The 22541-nt window shown below is 35.9% G+C and overlaps 1 protein-coding gene across 2 annotated transcripts in view; it reads right to left on the minus strand.

Moving 5' to 3' along the window:
* Window positions 1-458: 458 nt before the first annotated feature.
* Window positions 459-22541, minus strand: part of LOC118275684 (hemicentin-1) — a 113797-nt gene continuing 91714 nt past the window's right edge. The window contains exons 4-17 of one of the 2 annotated variants that reach the window (XM_035593747.2): window positions 21549-21757; window positions 20940-21053; window positions 19843-20028; window positions 19181-19329; window positions 18269-18413; window positions 10704-10840; window positions 9149-9308; window positions 8482-8639; window positions 7947-8103; window positions 7330-7496; window positions 5362-5554; window positions 4809-4986; window positions 4325-4506; window positions 459-1988 (exon numbers count right to left, since the gene is read on the minus strand). In XM_035593747.2, coding sequence (XP_035449640.2) covers window positions 1918-1988; window positions 4325-4506; window positions 4809-4986; window positions 5362-5554; window positions 7330-7496; window positions 7947-8103; window positions 8482-8639; window positions 9149-9308; window positions 10704-10840; window positions 18269-18413; window positions 19181-19329; window positions 19843-20028; window positions 20940-21053; window positions 21549-21757 — 2206 coding nt within the window. In that variant the 3' untranslated portion in view covers window positions 459-1917. Of the gene's footprint in view, window positions 1998-4324; window positions 4507-4808; window positions 4987-5361; window positions 5555-7329; window positions 7497-7946; window positions 8104-8481; window positions 8640-9148; window positions 9309-10703; window positions 10841-18268; window positions 18414-19180; window positions 19330-19842; window positions 20029-20939; window positions 21054-21548; window positions 21758-22541 lie in introns of both variants that reach the window. The other variant, XM_035593746.2, reaches the window with a different exon arrangement.

Below are 22541 nucleotides of genomic sequence, written 5' to 3' on the forward strand. Positions count from 1 at the left end.
AGAATTTTTAGTAATTCAAATAAATTCATCGAAACGGACTTTCGTTGAAAAATCTTTTTGTGTCGAATTTAAGAAATAATTTGCAAAGTGCTATACCATTTTATACATCCTTATTAAATGCGCCAACTGGTGAAATTTGCCACTACTAGCGCCATACATATTTATTCAGTACAGTCACTTAAAGTAAGGTGAAAATTTTAAGAGTATTTGGTTCCTCTTAACAATATTTCCAATCTAAAGCAGTTGGCTAAGAATTTATGACATATTACTGGAACTATTCAGGATAATGTAAGGAAACTACGAAAAAATAAAGATTTGTAGCAACAAGAGTCAAAAGATGGCACATTACTTTTTCGTGGATAACACATAAGTCGATTATTTAAAAACTGTACTTAGAATATTTATCTACAGTTGGAATTGCTATCATCTAATTGTATCACTATTTATATAATACTGAGTCATACATACAACACATTTATACAATTTATATATCTTCTTATAAAAATGTAATTTATACAACATAAATAAATATCAAAATGTGATTTCTAAAAATGTTTTTATAATACCTAATCTCCTTTTCAAATTCTAAACTCAAAATTGTCATAAATCTTAATCTGTATGCGATAAAATATATCATTTTGAATAATAAAAATTCAAATTGTTATATTCGGTGACATTTTATGTTGTTATATAGATATGTAGATGCTTTTTCTTATGAAATTCAATAAGAGACAAAAATTATATTACGCTTTCTAAGGCATTGTTCAACTTGATAAATGTGTGCGATTTATTATGCTAGAAATATTATAACGTATCATATTCTATTATGAGCTCACGTATTGTGATTTTAGTTAGATATATTATGACGGGGTTGTAACATAGATGATCAGCTGTCGTCTTAGTAAGTACCTACTTGGGAGAATGATCGTGCTTTCCATACGTAATAATCTTATTGTACAGCGAAACAGTGTAGAGTGCCTACAATTTATGGTACTTTTTGGCTCTAAAAGCCTGCGTCAGGCTCGGCAAAGCAAGATATAAAGTGATATTGTAGGGATTTATGGCTATATTTCATGTTGGAGTCATTTATAGAGTATATTGCTGAAATTCTTTTCTTTTTCGGAAGCCGTTGTGCCGAGTAAGATACTGGAGTAAGTCTTCACATAAGAAAACTATTTATATAACTTATACTTTTATATCAATTGAATAATAAAATGTAATAAAATTCCATAAATGTAATAATATAAGTTAACAACGTTATAAAATCTTTCGAGAATGAAGTGGCTAGTTCCAGTGGATTTAAATCCGACTGTAGTAATTTTTCTTTAAAATATATCCATAATAGCCAGCAGTGAGCTCATGAAAAATCGCCATACGTGAGTCCTCAGAGTGCATGATGCAGTAAATTCACTCGGAATAATAAATCTTCCACGATTTATCATAATGTGCGATATCTTGGTCATTATTCCGGTAACGCATGTCTTATCGCTACAGTTCCCTTTTATGAAATAAGTTTATTTCATATAATGCGATACAATAACTATAGGTTTATACATAAAAGTGAAACAAATAAATCTATGACTGTCTGCTATGACAAGACTTGTATAATTGTATAATTTATTTGTCAATTTTTTTGTATCTGTTTAAAAATGCTGAAGCTCGATATTAACAGTATACGATACATTTATTTCATTTGAATTAAAAAATTTTAAAGCATTTATTTTTGTAGATATCCGTAGCTTATTTAATATAATTAAATTATAATATCGAAACTCCTCACTCTATGCCATTATAAAAATAAATACAATACATTGTTTTATTATCATTTCTAATCACAAACACTACTTTCTTGTTCTTTTTTTTATTATACATGTTGTATAATTTTTATATAACTTATATATACAGTTATACAATACATTAAGTGCGTGTTTCTAATTCGTTTCTCGTCAGTTCAGTCTCTTGTATATCGTCTTCGCTTCGACTTGAATCTGAGTCACCTGCAAAATAAACTGCATTATTTTTCACAATTGACAGTAATATGATTCTTTGGTCGAGTGGTCGCAAGTGCAACTGCCGGATAAAGGGTCTCGGTTTCGATTCTAGGGGTCGGCTAAAGTACTACTAGGTGTTTTTTTGGTTTTTCGAAAATTTATTAGTAGTAACATGGAGCCCAGAATATGGCTATAGGCTCATCCCCTATTATATGGGATTTATAGCACAAATGGTGAAAAGTGCAGCACGTAATGTCGCTATAGTACAATGTGGTATACATTGTACTATAGTGGCATTACGTGCCGCCATGTGCACCTCTGCCTACCCCTTCGCGTGCAGTTGTGGTTGCCTTTATATGAAAAAATAGTTCATAGCATAGCATAAGTCAGCTTTGTGCTCAACAATTGTGTTATAATGAAGAAGTAAAACGTAAAGAACCCTGTATACACAGGCACCGTAAGATGACAGTGTATACAGGATTGATACTAAGTAGGTATACATCTCTTATTGTCGCCTAAAATAAATCACAGAATACGTGTCATATTTTTAGAAAATAAATTCTCCAAATAACACGATAGTCTCCAAGGAATGCAATTAAAATTTGAATCGAATGAGAAAGTTTACAAACTAATGCGCGTAGGTATCATTTTAATAATAATTTAATTAAAATTTACTTCATAAATTGTTTTATGAAAGGTACAATGGACTTTAGATTCAAGTAGTTTTACTGTTAAAGGACTTTGGTAATTTATATTAGAAATGTTTAAATTATTGGTGAACAAATAAGACGGCTCTTATAATTCTAATAACATATTTAGTCCTTGTTTTCTTAATGGCAGTTTAATCCTAATTTTAAATTATATGTATACAGCTTGAGCTATATACATTTACCAATTTAGTAAGTAAGTAACTGCATCAATTTAAGCTGTTTTCTTTTTTATTCATTTATCGTGTCTTGTTGGTCAGGAATAGCACGGAGTCCAGAGTGGGGGTGCTTTCCCACCAGAGATGTGATGTGCTACGTTGCTGTGGATGTGTTTGACTTCCACCAATCATATTCATTAGTACACACGGCTTAGCACCGGTGGAAACGGACTCAGCTAAGCTATGTTTGTTATATGTGTACTATAGATGGCTTCTCTAATATCGATACATCTCTTAGTCGAGCTGTATTGATCTTTCTCGTACAGCTATGTAGCTGTAAGTTATGTAGCTTAGTATCAAAGTTTTACAGCTTAGCTATTACATCTTACTAGCATAGCTACATAGTACATCTCATCATAACGCCCGTTGTATGTCTGTTCACTCTATAAACTTACCTCCTTCCATGATTAAGAACCGAGATGTTAGTGTTTTGTTAAAAATGTAAGTACTAGTACCTATTACACTATTTTTTTTTCTACAAAAATCACTTGTATACAAAACCAAATCTTACTAACACCACTTGAATCCAAAATTATTACTTGCCAGTACCAAAATACATTCCAAATTCATTACTACAAGAGACCAAAGTGTTCTACAAAGGGTTTAATTTCTGTTTCCACGTATATAGTGAAGCTACGTAGTGGTGTAAGTCGGTGGTAGCCGCAGCTTGCATCCTCGGATATGTGCATATATTAACGTGTGGCTAGCACACAGGTACATTGCGACACTTGCAATTGTTTTATACGGATATAAGACTCTGGTTTTTCGAACTAACATACTTATATTTCGTTCTATTATGCTACGTCACGCCTTTTATCCCCGAAGGAGTAGGCAGAGGTGCACATTACAGCACATAATGTCGCTATACAATGTACATCAATTTTTCACCACTTGTGTCCAAAGTCCCATGTAATAGGGGTGAGCCTGTTGCTATTATATTGGGTACAATTCCAGACTCCGTGCTACCACCCAGAAATTTTTGAAAAACCGAAAAAGGCCATTAATACTTTGCCCGACCCAGGAATCGAACCCGAGATCCCTTGTCCGGCAGCCGCACTTGCGACTACTTGACCAACGAGGCAGTCTGTTTCGTTCTACAAAGTGGTAAATAGAAATAGTGCCAGTTAATGTTGTTATGAGTCCCAAGAAACAAGACCGTACGTCTGGTGTATCGAATTCAAACCTCTTTGCTCAGCAGTATAATACTTTGACCATTAATAATTTGCAACATTAATAATTAATAACTACCGTACTCAGAGTCATGTAAAGGTTACTTATCCCAGTCCTTAGCAATTGTTTTCGATACAAAATCGTTACTGAAAAATAGCTTTCAATCAAATCAAATTTCAATCAAAGGTAAGTTCAGCTGAAATCTTAGACCTCATTATATTTTTTATTCAGTTCTTACCATGAGGCCTTGTATCCAGAGCCAGTACAGCAAGTGGAGCATCATCAAGCACTCCGGACCACCTCGCAGCCAGGACCCTGGAGCCTCTGTGGCCTCTGACCACTACTGTGGGCATCACATTGGAAGAAATGGTAGATCCACCACCGTACATGGATACTCCTACATTTCTTCTTAGTATTGTGCTAAAGGGGAAAGCCAAATGTATAAATATACATTATAATTGATCCCAAATTGAGGTGTTAAATGGAATTAAATTGAGTCCTAATTGGGCTTTATATAAAGTTCTATTTTTAAAGGTGTAATCCAATCACTCTTTGCATGTTTAAATCCTAACTTTTTGGAATACACTAAATAGTCTTTATGCTATTTATTCAAGTTATGAGACAACAAAATCTTCAAAAAAATAATATTTTCAGAGTAAATACATATTGCTCGACTTAAGTAAAATATGCTACTTAGTTCAATTTATAGTAGTTATTCTCACCTCTGTTCCGGATCCCTCGGCCTACTCTTCTTCTTGCACATGACTATCATAGCCACACACAGAGTAGTGAGGATAGTCAGCAGCACAAGAGACAGTGCAGCTCCCACCAGCAGAGCCACACTGTTGTCAGTAGTTGGTGGCTGTGGAGGCGGCGCTGGTGTCATTGTTTGGAGAGAACCTAGTGAAAAAATAATAAAAATTAGGTAGAAGAAACGGGATATAGCGATTCTTCTGGTGATACCAACGTCTTAATATCGTCTAAAGTGTTACTGATGTCCACAAGGTACGCTAATAAAATGAACGGTGATTTTTAGTAGACAGATACTCTAAGTCCAAATACAGTATACAGTGTATACTCGTACAGTATACCTCTTTTACTGTACATTTTATATTTATAGCAAAATAGGTATTAAAAAAATAATTGCACGTATACCTTAACTACATGAGGCACAAAACGAACTAATAATTATTATGATCCTCAAACTTTTACCAGCGAAACAATTTTAAAAACGTACACAACATTTATAAATGATTGGAAACTATTTCTACTCACCAGGTCTATCCAAGTCGTCGGCAGTTCGGATCTGTACGCTGTGCAATGCTGCAGGTCTTGGTGATCTTCCACGAGGAGTTTCAGCGTAAACCAGCAATGTATACTTCCCAGGAGACAAAGCATCTAAAGCGAACTGAGGCTTGTCGTTTCTCACACGATACACAGCTTCGGTTAGTCCAAAAGCTGATATTCCCTGGGACCAGAAAAATATACTTGGAATACGAATTATCGTCTCGAATTGAAGACTATTAATTAATAAAATAAGTGTTAGTTTGTAATATTGTAATAACCGCTTTTTGATACATGTATATTTATGAATATACGATACATACACCAAAATAATGTTTTTACAATGTTTGTCTGTTTGTTCTTGCTAATTTCTGAAATGGCTAGACCGATTTTTACGGAATTTTTATTGATTGATGTACTAAGCCGTAACATAGGCTAATTTTATGAGTCACAAAGTTCGTAATCCACGAAGCAATGCCACGGGCTTCAGCTACTTACAATTAAATTCCAAGAAAAAGACAATGTATTGTTATGATATTATTATAATTGATAGAAAATAATAATCTTCTTTTAATATAACAATACATGTCTTATAAGATGATTTTATTTTAAAAAAACCTTTTTAAAAAATGGATGCCTTGCAGCAGACAATATGTTTCAGAATATATAGAAGACTTATTGTTAAAGAAGATATGGAAGTAAGCTGTTATTCGAAAAACCGTATTCATGCAAATATGATTTCATTGAACGGTAATAAGATTATAGTAATGAGATCATTTTAAAGAACATTTTATAAAGAGGATTTTCTATAATGCGGATTGCAGTTTCATTGCATTTTATATAATATTTTTTATTATGTTGTACTGAATCAAAGTCAAAGTTAAATTATTTATTTAAATTTACACTTAACTAGGCAATATTTAAAAATCATATTGAATTGTCCGTCAGTTTGTCAGTGAAGTTACCTTAGCTTCCTACCTAGCTAGTCCCAACGCGTAGATTCGAATGAACGAGTAAATCATCTAGCAAGTAAGATTACTCTAAATTTTATTATCTCCCTTATTTAAGAATTTTAAAAATATTATTACATAAAATACAATTAAAATGAACATGAATATAATACAATAATGAAACAATAGTTAAGAACATATTAACCAAATGTTAAGAAACAAATCATGCGGACGTAACAAACAAAATATCTGTGATCGAATGAAACGAAATACAATAAAAAACGGAGTATGATTTAACAGAATGCTTCATACAGATCTATAGAGGGACAGTAACTGGTCCATTTTCAGTCATTTTTCCATATTTTTGAAGCCAACCAAACAGAATTCATAGTCCCGACGCAAAAGTAAACCGTGTGAGTTTTACACTATTTTTAGAGTTTCCAGTTAGAATAAAAAATAAAAAAAAAAATATATTCTGCATGTCCAGAAAAAGTTGAACTAGGAAAAAATATGATCATTGTTACACACGGGAGATATTTTGTTCTACACTTCTTGTTTTTTAAAACATAATATTAACATTTACATTATATTTTATTCAAAGCATGCTTTGTTTGTTTTCGTCGCGATAATTTTTAATTAGCTGAAATTTTAATGTAGTTATAGTGCGTGAATGTCTTAAAAAAATATGTTTTGTATTGAAAAGGGTTTTAAATGAGACGTGTTAGGTACAGCTATTGGTATTAGACAAATAATTATTCTGTTTGGACCTTCTGCGTCAACCGTGCAATAAATTGAAAATGTATTAATCTCATTGTACACAGATTACAGTAAGTATAATATTATCATGCAATTTCTCAGTAAGAAATAAAAAACAGCAAATAAGACATTGATGATTAGACTGTTACAGTTAAAGACCAGGAGAACTCCTAGTTTCCGAAGAGCTGAAGACACATAGGGATGCGAAGGTCCACATTTAGTTAGCACGGCACCAAAGCCACGCCGCGCTCACCTGATCATTCATGGTGGAGATCTCATTGTCTTCTCGCGCGGTTTCAGCGCGATGCCGTACCTCCAAAGCTTCTAGAAGGAACCGCTGAGGTAGACCACCATCATGACCTGGTTCGCAGTGGAGCAGCTCGTTCTCTATCTCGCAGTTGCTTGGCGGTTCAGGGAGCGCTGGGGATATGAGGTGATGTGAATTGGCATGCATGGGGTGTTGATGAAATAACATTAATTGTAGCTGAGTCTAAGTTGCTGCCTCGTTGGCCGAGTGGTCGCAAGTGTGACTGCCGGGCAAAGAGTCTCGGGTTCGATTTCCGGGTCCGGCAAAGTATTACTGGGCTTTTTTCGGTTTTCCAAACCAACATGGGACTTATAACACAAATGGTGAAAAGTGGGTGTAATATTGTATAGCGGCATTACGTGTCGCAATGAGTACCTTCACTTACCCCTTCGGAGATAAAAGGAGCGACGTTGCTTTTTTGTGTCTAAATTAAAATTAATTTGAGCACAGAGACCCATGCTCAGTATGCAACCTCCGAAAAACGATTTAAAATCCATTCGTTATAATTTGAAAATTGCAGAGGTTCCAGACTTTCACGATTTCCATTAAGAACTAAATATTACCAGCTGGTAGAATCCTGAACAGGCATGGCTCCCGCTGGTTTCCCACATCATTGCTTGCCCAACACGCCAGCCAGCCCAAGTCCTCATCCACCTCGGAGTGAAGACCATGGATCACTGTGCTGGTGGACCCCATCACCGTCACGTTGGCTGCTGGTATCTATAAACACGGTACAAATTTTAATGCATTGGTAACAAACATGTCAAGGTGCATAAACTTAATACAAAAATACGTCAGTCAGTCTCTATGAAAAAACTCAATAACAAAATTTGTTCCGTTTTTTTTTTTGGAATAGGGGGCAAACGAGCACACGCATGACCTGATGGTAAACGTTCAACGCCGCCCATGGAAACCCACAACTCCAGAGAAGTCACATGTGCATAGTGGTTGATCCCAATTAAGGTTATACGATTTTACTAGCTGAGAACCAAGGCTAGTCCAAAACATTATTGAATAAAAGCCGCTAAAATTCCCTTATCTGGATAAAACCATATTGATTTTTTTTATCAGATGATGAGGTATCATTATAATCCATACCGGCAACACATCTTTGGTTCCATTGTAAGTCCAGTAGAACCTCAGAGGACCGGCGTCTCGGCTCGCTGGAGCAGACACTGAGCATCGGGCTCTGACCTCACCTCCTGGCGCTCCAGCTAATTGTTGGACTACGTTCCCAGCTGCACATTCTGGTCGCGCTAGATAAACAAATGAATAGGGAATTAACGGTATGGATAAAATGAGCACCTTTAAAATAAGACCAAGTTAGTTTAAGCAGTCTATTATAAAGCAGAAAAAAAAACATAAAAATTATTATTATAGATAGATAGGTTTATTTTTCAAGGTCTTTAGTCTAAAATAATCAAAATCAAAAGAGAAAAGAGAAAAATTAAGAGTGTATTTAATTGATGTCTATACGGTTGGCGCAGTGACACGTGAGTCAGTTGTCCAGCTCACGTGCAGCGTGTAGCGGTTTCGATTCCCATACTCTTTGTGTAATCTATAAATTGCTGTTTCAGTATCATGTGCATGTGTAATAAAATTGTATGTTATTTATTTATTTATTAAGTGCCACCAACATAAATACAGTTGTGTGTAAAAGAACCCACGATACAAGAGAAAATCCTAGTGTGGGGTAAAATTTATTATAATTAAATCTAGAAGGTAAAAAATATATTATATACTTTTATTAAAAGTAGATACTCACACAACACATTTAAAGTGAGGGGATCACTCAATGCACTGCCTTCAGAGTTCCTGGCTCGACACCGGTACACAGTGGAGTGATGTCTTCTCAGTCCTCTGATGACTAACCTGTTGTTTTCTATCGACAGACCTCCGATTGGATCGTCTCTAATTAAATGTACCTGTATCAAATGAAAATAAAAAATAGTATCTTAATATTTACTAATTAGTTAAATATAACTTATAAAAAGTACATAATAAGGCATTTTATTGAATAAAGAAATTAGCATTTTATCCTAGTGCACAACATTATCATCCTCATCAACATCCTATAAGTGGCCACTGTTGCCCAACAGGCCTCTTCTCACAAGGAGAAGGATTGAGCATTAATCGCCACGCTTGCTCAAAGCGGGTTAGCGATTTCAAACTTATAATTAGAGATTATAAGCATAATTATAAGGTTTGCTTGCTATTTTTCTTGACCGCTTGTCAGTGGTGACTAAATTATCTTAGAAAGTACGTATGAGAGAGAAGAGAATGAGAAGTTGGCATTTCAGATCTCAGGGCCACCACGACTCACGACAATACTAGTATAAGTTAGTAAAAAATGATTTTAGTATTAGTTCATTGTACACTGTACAGTCTCTACTGCACCGTCCTAACTAACGGTTACCACAATATTTTATTTCACATCTCACGTTGTTCATAGTCAAAGTGAATCTAATATCTGAAGCCTTGAACCAAACTTTTCATACATGAATAAAGCCTAAACCAAAATCAAATTCAATCACCATCTTACGTACAAACCCGGCGATATTATGAAGTTATTATTTGACGGCATAACAAATTGAATTTTCATGAAGCAACAATTAAATACTCATTATTGGATCACGCCAACAGAGACTTAGTACAGGAACAATGTGGAACATGCTAACATTATATTTACTTAGAATTTTCTAGAATTTCTTCATAATGTGCAAGTTTAAAAATTGTTTAAATACTTTTTCGTCTTTGTTGATACGAGGTTCTCTTTAAGACTTCAAAGGTTTTTGTAAATAACTTTGTTTATAACCAAGGTTCTGATATGTATGAATGCATGTACGTATGTTTATGCGCAATTATCTCGCGTTTGGCTCAACCAATGTTGATGCAATTTTCAGTTTGCAAGTTAAATTCCGAACGTGATTCCACTTTTTTTAAGTAGTTACGTATAAGTTTGAATGTATTTTACGTACGTACGTATAAGTTTGAATGTATTTTTTCTTTTATAATAATTGGAGAGTATTTAGAAGTAGTTGTAACCTCTGTAACAAATGCATAAAATCTTCAAGCATAATTTCCACTCCGTCTGTTAACTTTACCCGAAAATAGAAAAAACCTACCCAAACTAAAAAATAAGCTCAAAAACTTATACTAAAGAAATAGCACCATCACAGCCGCACAAATAAAGCACTAAATAATATCAATAACGGTGTCAAACAAATAAAATGAAAGGAAACTTCTGGAACATCAATATAATATGCATTTGCAGTCGCGTCTACTAGGAAAGTTTCTTGGCAACGTTTCCAATAACTTACTTCAGGTCCTTTATAGAATGTGAAGTTGACGGCTGGAGGTGACGCGTCCGCTGAGCAGAGGAGTTCGGCATTCTCGTCTTCTCGGAGCAGACGGGGCTCTTTTGGCTCAGTCAGGGATATTTGAGTCACTGGTGGGTCTGGAACAAATATTACATAATGAATTTCAATTTCTGTAGTAGCATGGAGTCTGGAATTGTGGCCGGTATATGGCAATAGGTTCGGCTTCTTTAACATGGGACTTATAACACAAATTGTGAAAAGTGGTTGTACATTGTATAGCAGCATTACGTGCCGTAATGTGTACCCCTGCGTGCACCTTGAAAAAATTCAAGAAATTTACAAGAGTAAATATAAAGAATACCTTTCCTACAATCAGGTAAATATTTATTACTAGTTACTGGGACACACAACAACATGCCTCAAGCGACAAGCTAAGAAAACGGTTCTTTAAAAAAAGTAAAGAAGTATCTACGTCAATCTCTATTTCTATTAATGTTAGTGTAAATCTTAACATCATTAATGTTATCGTAATCATCAGTCTGAAGATTGTAGTCTAGTCCGCCAATTCACATCTAACAAATATCACTCAAATTGTAATCGTTTAATTAAGAATTTGTCACTTCAATGAAAGGTTTCAATTACCTACTAATCATTGTTCCGATAAAAATCTTCTAAAAAGTGACATCTCACTAAAAACTAATTTATTTTTTTAATTCAAAATTGAAATTTTTAATTTGATCTTCAAGTTTAAGAATAGTGAGATATCTCAAGGATTTTCACTAAATAGTAGTTTCAAAGTGTACTAAGTTGAGCATAAATTTATAATACAAGTGGATTTATTTAACAAGGAACGAAGTTTACTGAGTGTTTGTAAATAATGTTGGAATGGAAGAAATACTATTTGGCAAGGAGCTCTGAATAATTATTGATGTTGTTATCTAGCTTTTATAGTCTGAAAGTATGAAACAGACCAAATTTTTTTACTCATAAAAGTAACGATGTCGCAATAAAATATCAATGTTTTGGGAATGATTAGTAAAAAAATATAATCCATTAAAATTTTTGTACCCATTACAATGCTTACTATGAAACCTAGACTGATAATTTTATTAATGACGCTGTACCCTTAGTACAAGTTTGCTTTACGTTTAACGTGATCAAAACGAGAACACGTTCGGCGCTCTGATTGGTTGGTTCATTCACGGCGGCCAACCGCTTTCGTTTCGTTTTCATTCAACGTAAAGCAAACTCATACTAAGGGTACTGAAGTGACAGTCGTCACTACTCATCTAAGTAGATGAATGAGCTATCGGTGATTTTAACCTTAAGAAAAACCAAAATAATTAGTCAGAAATCTGAAATTTGATACAAGATTTACACTAAAACAACCATCTAATAGACAAAGATAACTATATTCCTTCAACATTAAGTATTGCTGACACAACACTGACTATTGTTAGCACCGCCTACAGCTCTGCTGTTCCACTAATGACAAAGAGCGTGCAGATAAGTGAATATTTCTATTGGGCAGACAGCGAAGGAATTGTTTATTCAGAGCACGGATGCTCTGACAAAGTCGGACCTATATAATGCTTGGCAAAGACTAAGATTGTTAATAGCGTATTTAGAAGACACCTTGTTGATTTGTATTGAGGATGAGAACTTGGTACCACTTTTTTCATCCATAAACGACTTCAGACTAGGGACAGATAGAGTAACAGAGAGAGAGAGGGGAGAGAGGGGGAGAGAGGGGGAGAGAGGGGGGAGAGGGGGAGAGAAAGAGAAAGAGAAATATAGAGAGAGAGACTGAGAAAGAGAGAGGGTATCTCCAACAGTACGCCGCTTCTATATTTTTCATCAGCAAAATCTTTTTACTGTGTGGGACAGCTATGCTTCAGCACTAATGGGCCGGCTCGACTCAGCTGGCGTTGTATTTCATAGTGTGGGTGAGGTTACCGGAGGCCCGATTAACTCACCTCCCCCCTTTACCGGCTTATTCCCAAAAAAGGCTTTAATACTCTTAGCAATTTTTTTCCATTAACTTTTTCTCAAGCTCACTATTTCGACACCAGCAATTTATACGGCGCTAACTCGAAATTTGCAAAAAACGTTTTTTTATGCCAAGTTGCTTAAAATGTGTGTTTACATACGTCAAAAAAATATTGAGAAGAAATATGCAAAAATAAGAAAGTTACAAATCTTATAAAACGCTAAGTAAAGGTACTTTTTGAAATCACTCGATTTATATTACGCCAACTATTATTAGCGGAGTGTGCGCGGGGATCACTTAGGTCAAAATCTGTGCAACACTGCGCTAACTCATAGTTAGCGTAGTTTAGTGCGTTCGTGTGTATACTTGTTCGTTTGTAAAATGAACGACTTAGCGACGTTTACATAGTAAATACTTATGTATTAACGTATTAATTAGTTTATTAATGGTACGTTGACTATTCTTTTTGTAAGTAATTACATGTTCTTTATAAAAATATTGAATTATGCATCAGATGATTGATCATGCACTACGACCTCCCGTACTACACTACGCTAACATTAGTTAGACGTGTATAAGATGTAACATTTTTTTGATGAATTACGTTTATATACGGCTAACTTGCGCTAAATCAAAAAATAGAAATAATTAAGGAAATATAAATAAGAGATATTACAATGAATAAATTAAATATTACGCATACCAAATTTCAAAAAAGTGTCTTGATTAATGTAAAAGTTATCACGTTTTTCCCTTTAAACGCCTCTACTGTAAAGTACGCTTTTTTGAGTTAGCGTAGTATAAATTGCTGGTGTCGATTTAGTACATCACAATTTTGGCACACAACTTGAACAAAAGCAATATCAGCGTTCAAAGTTGTGTCTCGCCTGTACTACTAAACTCTGTGGTCCACTTCGAACCTGGCGAGCGGGCAACAGTACAATTATTACGTTGTTTGTTTGTTTTGCAACCCGTAATACTGCATTTCGTACGTGCATAAAATAAGTTTTTCAAAATATGTACGTATATGTAGGTAACGAAATTTTATTTGTAATTTCCCGTGTGCGATATAAAAACTCGTGTTTTAGTAGTCCCCTGTTCATATACGTTGAGAATAAAATTGTGTGAATAAAAATTGGAATAGATATTTTAAACGAACGAATTGGATAATTGTATCAACTCTTTGATCAGTCAAGTTATTCAATTCAGTAACTTTACTGGTGGAATATTTTTTTAGGTTAATTTTTTGACACTACATAACGTAATTACAGTCGATAGAGCTGCTACTAAGGATATTACTCACACCTATTCGATCGATGGTATGCTTTGATGGTTGATAGTATCCGGTGGCTGTAGGTAACTGAAGCAGTTTGATTGACGTCGAGTTATCCATCCTACCATAGATCGATCGTCGATCAACATCGATCGATTGATCTGGCGGAAACTATTGATCGACTTTGACTTATTCGATTCTACCATGGACCGATCGGTTGGTGTGGAAATACCCTTTCTTTTTATGGCATATGTAAAAGAAACTTGAATTATTTACATCACGAAAAACACAAAAATATCAACTTGTTTAAACTGTCACGAAACGACACGTCTCAAAATATCAACCAGACAACCTATCATATCGACATACAAGAAACTTAAGATTGACATACCACTTGAACAGCAAAACAACAATCTCAGAAAACAGTGAAACCCAAAAACCCTATTATAGAAATACCCCATAAAAAAGATAACCTATCTAAGGCAACAGTTGACCAACTTCGAATGCTTCTACCCAGCTCCTTACCGAGAAGCGTAAAAGATAACTTCCCCCTATTCCATCATTGTCAAAGTTAATCCGTCCGTCAGTAATCCTAAGGGTTCACACTTAACTGTTTATATCATAACCAAATTATTTAACATCCCTCTACGCGTGTAAGTTGAGTAACAACTTCAAAAAGTTAAATAAGCTGGGTGCTAATTCTGAAGCCATGTTTACATGTTGGTCGCAAACCGCCAATGTTGGTGTTGGGATTTTGTTGGCTGGGTTTTGGGAAACGACTTTTCGTTTTAATTTATTGTGGTGTCATAAAATTTAATTACTTCGTTGTCAAATTTAATCTTTATTTATGGTGATTATAAAATTTACTAATTTGGTTCATATCGGTCATTACATTCACATTGCTAGATTCGTAATGCATCATTATCGATGTTTCAATTTGTACCAATATTTCGTCTATGTGACGTCAATCATCACTTCCACGTTGGCCCCAACATTGGCCCCAACACTTTACACTTGAGGACACGTATACTAACGCGCTTGACAATAAGCGATAATGTTTTAACTTGACGAGATAAACTTGGTTACGCAAACTTGTCGTGGCTTACGTTTTTGAAGTAATCGCATTAACCCGTTTATGTTTAACTTAATGTTATGAGTTTGTGCGATGTCACACTATTTCTCTTTAAACATAATGGAGAGACAAAGTTTGTTTTTGCTCGCGTACATTTTGTTTACGTTGCTCGAGTTGTCATGATAGTTTTGAAACTGAGTGGCGTTGAATTTAGCGTTTAGATTTAAATTGCTTTTCCCATAGGTGTTGGACTGTTGGTTGAGTAGTTTTATCACATCGAGTTTGATATTTTATAGAGGACTCGTTGTCAGTTATTTAAAATGATTACATTGCTCTATTAGAACTTTTGATTACATTATGAGCGCTGTTATAACAATGGACGTTTTGTGACGATCTATCAAATAGGGTAGATGAATGATTTTTATTTTAATGTCCGTCTTCTATATTATTTTAAAATATTAGATACGTATTTTTTATTTTCTTGCGAAAACAAATACTTTCGCGTCGTCACTTCTAGGTACGTTTTACACGTAGAAATTACGTATTTGCTCCCACTCCCAAACTTTGTTTCTCTCTAACTCGTTTTATCTAAGTAAATATTGTTATTTTATATGACAAAATACGTGTCTAATATTTTTTCATTACCTGACTTGCGGACTGACTAACTAAATAGATTTTTAATTTTCATCATCTCTATTCCCTTTGAGCTAGTAATAATACAAATTATGACATGTATATGACTTAATATAGCGCATCGTATAATGCATCAACTATCTCGGAGCACAAATGGCAGCAACTCACCGAGGAACGCTTACAGCTTCATTTACCTCATTAGGTATGACTAAATTAGGTGTGTCAGCCTAATGAATGTAATAGCCGCAGTATTAATGCATATTACATAAGCCACGCTTCGGAAAGCAGGCAATGTGTTTATCTTAACTATCGTTTGGCAAGAGTAATGGTAATCATTATACAAAGGGGTGGTTTGGTAACATTATTATGTATTGGTTCTGTCGTAGTAAATGAAAATGTTGGACCAAGAATATTGTTGGAGTTGACCAGTAAAGAAGTGTGGTGACAAGTGACAGATGACAGAAGTCGCCCATAGACTATCGACGAACATAATCAACGGATTACGTCATAAATATCCTGCATCGCACATGCGAGGTGTACATGCGAATTAACACGGATAGAAAATCCCAACTAACAACAGTTGGGCAGACGAGGTGATCATTGTTTCACGTCAGTTTTCTGCCAGGCATGATCACCTCGAGCCGGCCCATTCGTGCCGAAGATCCTCCTTTTAATGTAAAGGGAACTTTAAGACCAAGAATATTGGTGGAGTTGACCAGTAAAGAAGTATTGTTTTGAATTATTTGATGGGAAGGTTTCGTATTCTAATACAAATTCATAATAAGATTTCCACAATATTTGTGACCATTGTGTGGTAATTATGTTTACCCCTATCCCAGTAAACTATTATAATACGAGTTATATGAAAGTTGGTGTTTTACACAACATTCCCTCGGGGTGAGGAGTTTAAAATCCTTTTGTTAACTACATAAAAGTTACAACAAACAGCTAAACAAATCCCGGATACAAAACGCAAATAGCCAGCCAAAATTCTAAAATTAGTAATTAGCCGTTAAATGCTAAATAGCTACTTCCACAATCTAATTTATGCTAACACCAGTTCGTGGCTTGTATTCCAGTTTCAACCGGCTATGTTTATAAACAATAGCATAAATACTTCATAATAAGCCCGTATTGCGACACTCGGTGTATCACAGCGTACACGAAGCCTCTAGCTCGCGATAATATTTAAACTTGAGGACAAAGTTGTTGGCACACGACTCAGGCCGCCGGCAAACACCGCCGGAACTCCACCGCTCCAGTATCTAGTGTGTGGTGTGCATTTGATATATCGCCCGTAGGTTTTCACTTGTTTTTGTTACTGGGTCAATTATTTTGTCCGCCATTGTACTGTGTTTGTAAATCGCGTGTTCTGTATTGGCTGGTAGGAAATTTATTGGTTTTTGAATTTTCACATTTTTTTTTTTGTGTAAACGTTACTACACTTTACTTTTTGTAAGTAACAAGGCGATCTCACCGCGATTTTCAATTTAATTTTAATTCTTTGACTGCCAATAGAAAACTGTTGAAGGCAAATCCTCCGCTAACGTCGGTCTCCGGCGACCACCACGGCGTTCAATGTGTTAAACAAGAAAACGCAAACGTTCTGTTCACTGTCAGTAAAATGTAAACTCGGGGTCTCGGGTTCGATTCTCGGGTCGGGCAAAGGATTAATTGGGCTTTTTTCGGTTTTTCAAAAAATTCCTCAGTAGTTGCACGGAGTCTAGAATTGTGTCCAGTATATGGCAATAGACTCACCACCTATTACATGGGACTTATAACACAAATGGTGAAAAGTGGGTGTACATTGTATAGCCACTCAAACGTTCACGTGTGACACCTGTCAACACCTTGTACGCCCACGCGCTCGATCTGTGTTGAACCGCGTCGAGCGCCCCATGCCGTTACCGATTCAAAGTGTATTTTCTAGCAAACTATTGCAGCTATAGCAAAGTAAAAAATACCAGTATAAAGCTGAATTATTAAGGAATCAAAATATATACTAATTAAAGTACATAAATCAATCACAAATGCATAAAAAAAAGTTGAACTTAACAGAACGGGCTAAATATTTGTTTGTTTTTTTGAACAAGTTTTGACTAAACGTTATTTAATTATTTATTTTCGTTGTTTTATTTTGAAAGAATGAATCTTAAGGATTATTTTAATATACAACACTAATACAGTAGGATGATAAATAAATGAATACTTCAATTTTAAACGCAAACACTTCACAAAACTTGACACACAGTTTGTAAACAATTATTTTTTATATTCTTGCTGTCACCTGGCATACTGTTTTACCGACCAATAGATGCGTTATTTAATACAGATCCATCTAGTATAACATTCGTAAAGCTCTTTGAAGCTTGTCATAGATAAAAATTCGTTGGAAGTGAACAAGTCAAATGGGCTGCTATAGTCGCCCTGGCGTTTAACGCCAAAATTTTTTGGGCGACTATAGTCGCCCGGGCGTTTGAGTGGATAGCGGTATTACGTGTCGTAATGTGCATCTCTGCCTACCCCTTCGAGGATAAAAGGCGTGACGTTGTGTGTGTGTGTAAAATTGAAACATTACTATGTATAATTTCACTCACACATGACATCCAAGGTAACGGAATCCTCCAGCGTGTGTGCGGGGAACCAAGGGTTGGAGACGCGGCAAGTCAGCTGCCTGCCGCTGTCCTCTCGACGCACGTGCCACGTCAGCACACTCTTCGTTACTTCGCCGTCTACTTCCACCTGGTAAAGGAGATAAATACTTCATTTTAGGTACTTGTATATGAAATTAGTACTCGATCTGCTTGTTTTACCACTAGGCATGAACAAATAATGGGGTTTTCTAACTATAATATTGTGCTTTTTTTTAGGGGGAAATTCATCCAATGACTTCTCCCGCCTTGGGCGAGGCGAGAGGGAGTGTCAGACTTTTACTGACTAAAAACCACCCCGTTCCTTCTCCTGCTTTTCGATCCGGAGCCCCGGTAAACCCGCTAGGTAGTCCGCAGCTCCGGATCAGATAATATTGTGCTAACATTAGAACTTAAGACGGGATATTTACCATGCTTATTTATGTCTATGAGTTTCCGATATTTCGGCACTGTTGCAAGCGCCATGATCACGGATGAACTGGAGTATATGCGGGTGGATGTTTAAGAGCAGACAAATCGTGATCATAAATAAACATGGCAAATATCCCGTCTTAAGTTCTAATGTTAGTGTTAGTGACCATGTCAGTTTAAAAACTTATATAATATTGTGATTATTTTGTAGTATCACTACCTAATCATAATTAAACAGAAATGATATTATGTTCTGAAAATCAAATATTACGTAGGTAGGTATTAAAAAAGTCCCGGGCTTTTCAAGAATTTACAATTAATTTCAAAGCAATTTCAGGCACAGAATATTTTTATTTATTCATTTATTTCAGGCTTTATAGGTCCATTTATCAAAATATCTATAATAATAATCATATGTAAAGAAAATGTAGCTTTGCCATTACTTACCTGTGTCAATGTGGAATCTACAAGTTGAGAGTTAATGAACCACTCAATGTTGGGGGCTGGCTTCGAACCCCGCGTCGTACAAACGAAGGATTTGTCCATGCCAGCCCTAGTGGACCCGCTGCCCGTTACTCGAATGTATTGAGGTTTTACTGTTGAACAAACGGAATCAGTTAGATCGTCCTAAGTAAATGGGTTAGCTATGCAAGGAAATGCTTTAACGTGGGATTTTGAAGTCGGTTGCCACAGGGAAATTGTCAATTAATTATAATAAAAACACAGTTTTTTTTTTCAATGTCACATAACATTCGTCGTAGTTTCAAAAAAGTAAATAAGTTTCCGTTTATGAATTCTCTTCTTACTTTTACATTTAATTTTACACATTGAGGTTACGAAACGAACCAGTTACACTAATGGTATATGTAAATTGAGAATACAATGGCATAATTAAGTAAACGGGTGACGCGGTGGCTAGGCAACTGGCAACTGTGCAAGGTCTAGTGGGTACGATTCCCGCATGGAGCAATTCTTTAGGTGTATGTTTGTAAATGCACCATGTAGGTGGGTCACCATTTTAGTTTAAATAAAGCCATTTCCTTTTAGAACTATGTATGTACCGTATATTTCCAGATCCAAGTCAATACCAATACCCCCTAAATACTCACAATATAATCTTAAAGTAACTTCTCTGGACTGCGGCTGCAGTAGTGGAGGTTCCACTCGGCACTGCAGCTTGGTGCCCGTCATCTCTCTGGATAGGTTGGGCAGGTGCAGCTGGGAGACTGAGCCTTCCTTCGTGTAGGCTAGTCTCTCGTCTCCTTTGTACCAGGACACGTCTGGAGGCGGTTTACCTGTGGTACCAGAAGGGGATTGAAATCTTTGAAGGCGTTGCGATAAAGTCTATAATAAATAGCTTATCAATATTTTTTTCTAGAGCTTATATCGTCCTTAGAGGATACATTGTCTCTGGCCTTCATATTTTTTATTAGTCTAATGTGTCACTGATTTAGAGTTTTTTAACGTCACGCGTTTTATTCCCGAAGGGTTAGGCAGAGGTGCACATTATGGCACGTAATGCCACTGTACATACAATATACACCCATTTTTCACCATTTGTGTTGTAAGTTCCATGTAATATAGGGTGAGCCTATTGCCATATGACGAGCATATTTCCAGAAACCGTGCACCGGCTGAGAATTTTTAAAAACCAAAAAAGTCCCAGTGATACTTTGCCCAACCTAGGAATCTAACCTGAGATACGACCCTTACCCGACAGTCGCACTTGCGACCACTCGGCTAACGAGGCAGTCGTCTGTTTTATTTAAATCTAGTCAGTATAACTTGATTGTGTTTAGTACACATCAATTAAATCACCTGTCTTGACACTAGTTACTATGTAACACAGTTAGCATAAATTATTGTCTATCTGCCGCATTCAGAGACATTTAATGATTACTTAACAAAGTCTTCAGCAATTGTTTTCGATACAAAATCGCTACTAAGAAATAGCGATACAATTTTAAGTAATCATTAAAATTGTTTTGACTGCGGCAGTTAGTGAAACGGTTACAAACTATCATTTCAGCACTATAGAATATTCTGGCGACATATGATAAAAGTGACAGATAACAGAAGTCGCACATAGACGATCGACGAGCAAATCAACGTTTGACGACATAATTCGTCATAAATCCTACGTCGCACATATGAATTACTGTTGTATTTTCAATGCATTTGTTTTACTTATTTAAGTAATTCTTACCTCCAGCGGCCTGACAAGACAGCAACAAATTCTGTCCCTCTCTGAAGGGGCCAGCGACAGACCCCAGGATCTCAGTGCCCTCGTAATCGTATATCCGAGGGGATTCTGGGGGAACTGTAAGAGAGACCATCACTTTATATTATGTCAATATTGGTGGTAACAAAATAAGGGCTGTAGTGAAAGTAGAGTGGTTTGAAAACATGAGTTGCTACTATCGAGTATGAGATGTTGGATTGGATATCCGAATTGATTTAAGTGTATATAAGATGTCGTAACTTTGTGCATTGGGGTTCTCAGTTTGACCTGTATGTGTGTATGTTTGTGCGTGATTATCTCGCATTTGGCTAAACAGATTTGGATGTGGTTTTCAGCATAGTATTTTTTCAAACTTAGAAGAAGATATAAAGTATATTACCCAACTCAAAAAATGGAAATTCGCAGTATAAAGGCGGTTCCCTTTGTAAACAAAAAATATTGTGCAGTCTTAGTTTATCTAAGTTAGCTTAAGAGAGCAGGAGCAGGCTTCTAAGACTTGAGGCTAAAAACCAAACACCTGAAATTATACTTTTTTCATTACTTCTTCACAAATCAAACAAAATTAACACTTACCTATTACTGTTAAATTGACCCTATAATTTCTAGTAGGTGCGTCGACATAGTCTATCCGACACCTGTACACTCCTTCATCCTGACGAGCCACCTTCTCCACCACCAGGTGAGCTGATGATGGATCAGACTCGTTGAGTACGAAGTGAGTTCGTGCTCCGAACTCTCCAGCTACTGCCCAGTGGACTGGTGGGCCGTTTCTGAAGTCGACTCTGGAAATAAAATGACATTTATAAATATTTCATTATACATACCAATATTATATAGCTATCAAATCTTTTATCCCTAAGTAAAAAAACAGGTATTAGGGGGTGAATTTATTGCTATATCATTGTATATCATTGCGCTACAATTTTCGAAAAATTGGAATTATTAATCATATTGGCTAAAACTTGCATAGGAGTCGGTTCCAAGACATCACCATTTGCGTTGTACGGCAAAGAGTTGAAACTATTTTAATTAAGGTACAGCATAGATTTTTTTGTGGGACAAGCCCGCCTCAACCCGCCTAGTAGTAGTCTAGAGTAGTTACGTGCATGAAAACACCGGAACTTTGAAGTCCGGCTCACAGGGACATGAATGACTGTCTTGGATCCCGCAACGAATTAAATCAGAAGATATTATTAGAGGAGGAGAAAGAGAAAACAATAGTTTCCACTTCCCTCGGTGAATAATAATAAAGCATTGTTATTACATAAAGTCATCATTAGTTATATCGAGCTCATGTAAAATACTAAACCTCTAACCACGACATTTCCTACTAAGAATCCAAGCTAAAACCAGTCAAAGGAAACCACAGAACTGCTTTAAATCAGATCAGATAGAACTATTTTATTCATTAAAGCAAAACCAGGGAGATAAGAGAGCGGACCTCATTCTGCATTCCCGGTCGATACTCTCAGCCAATGAGATTTTAAAACAAGTGGTGACGTCATAGGAAGGAACCAATACAGTGAGAGAATCCGTCCGGCTTCCGTCTTGGAAGACGTCCAGCTA

This window comes from Spodoptera frugiperda, chromosome 8 (genome assembly GCF_023101765.2).
Source record: "Spodoptera frugiperda isolate SF20-4 chromosome 8, AGI-APGP_CSIRO_Sfru_2.0, whole genome shotgun sequence".
Lineage (NCBI taxonomy): Eukaryota > Metazoa > Arthropoda > Insecta > Lepidoptera > Noctuidae > Spodoptera > Spodoptera frugiperda.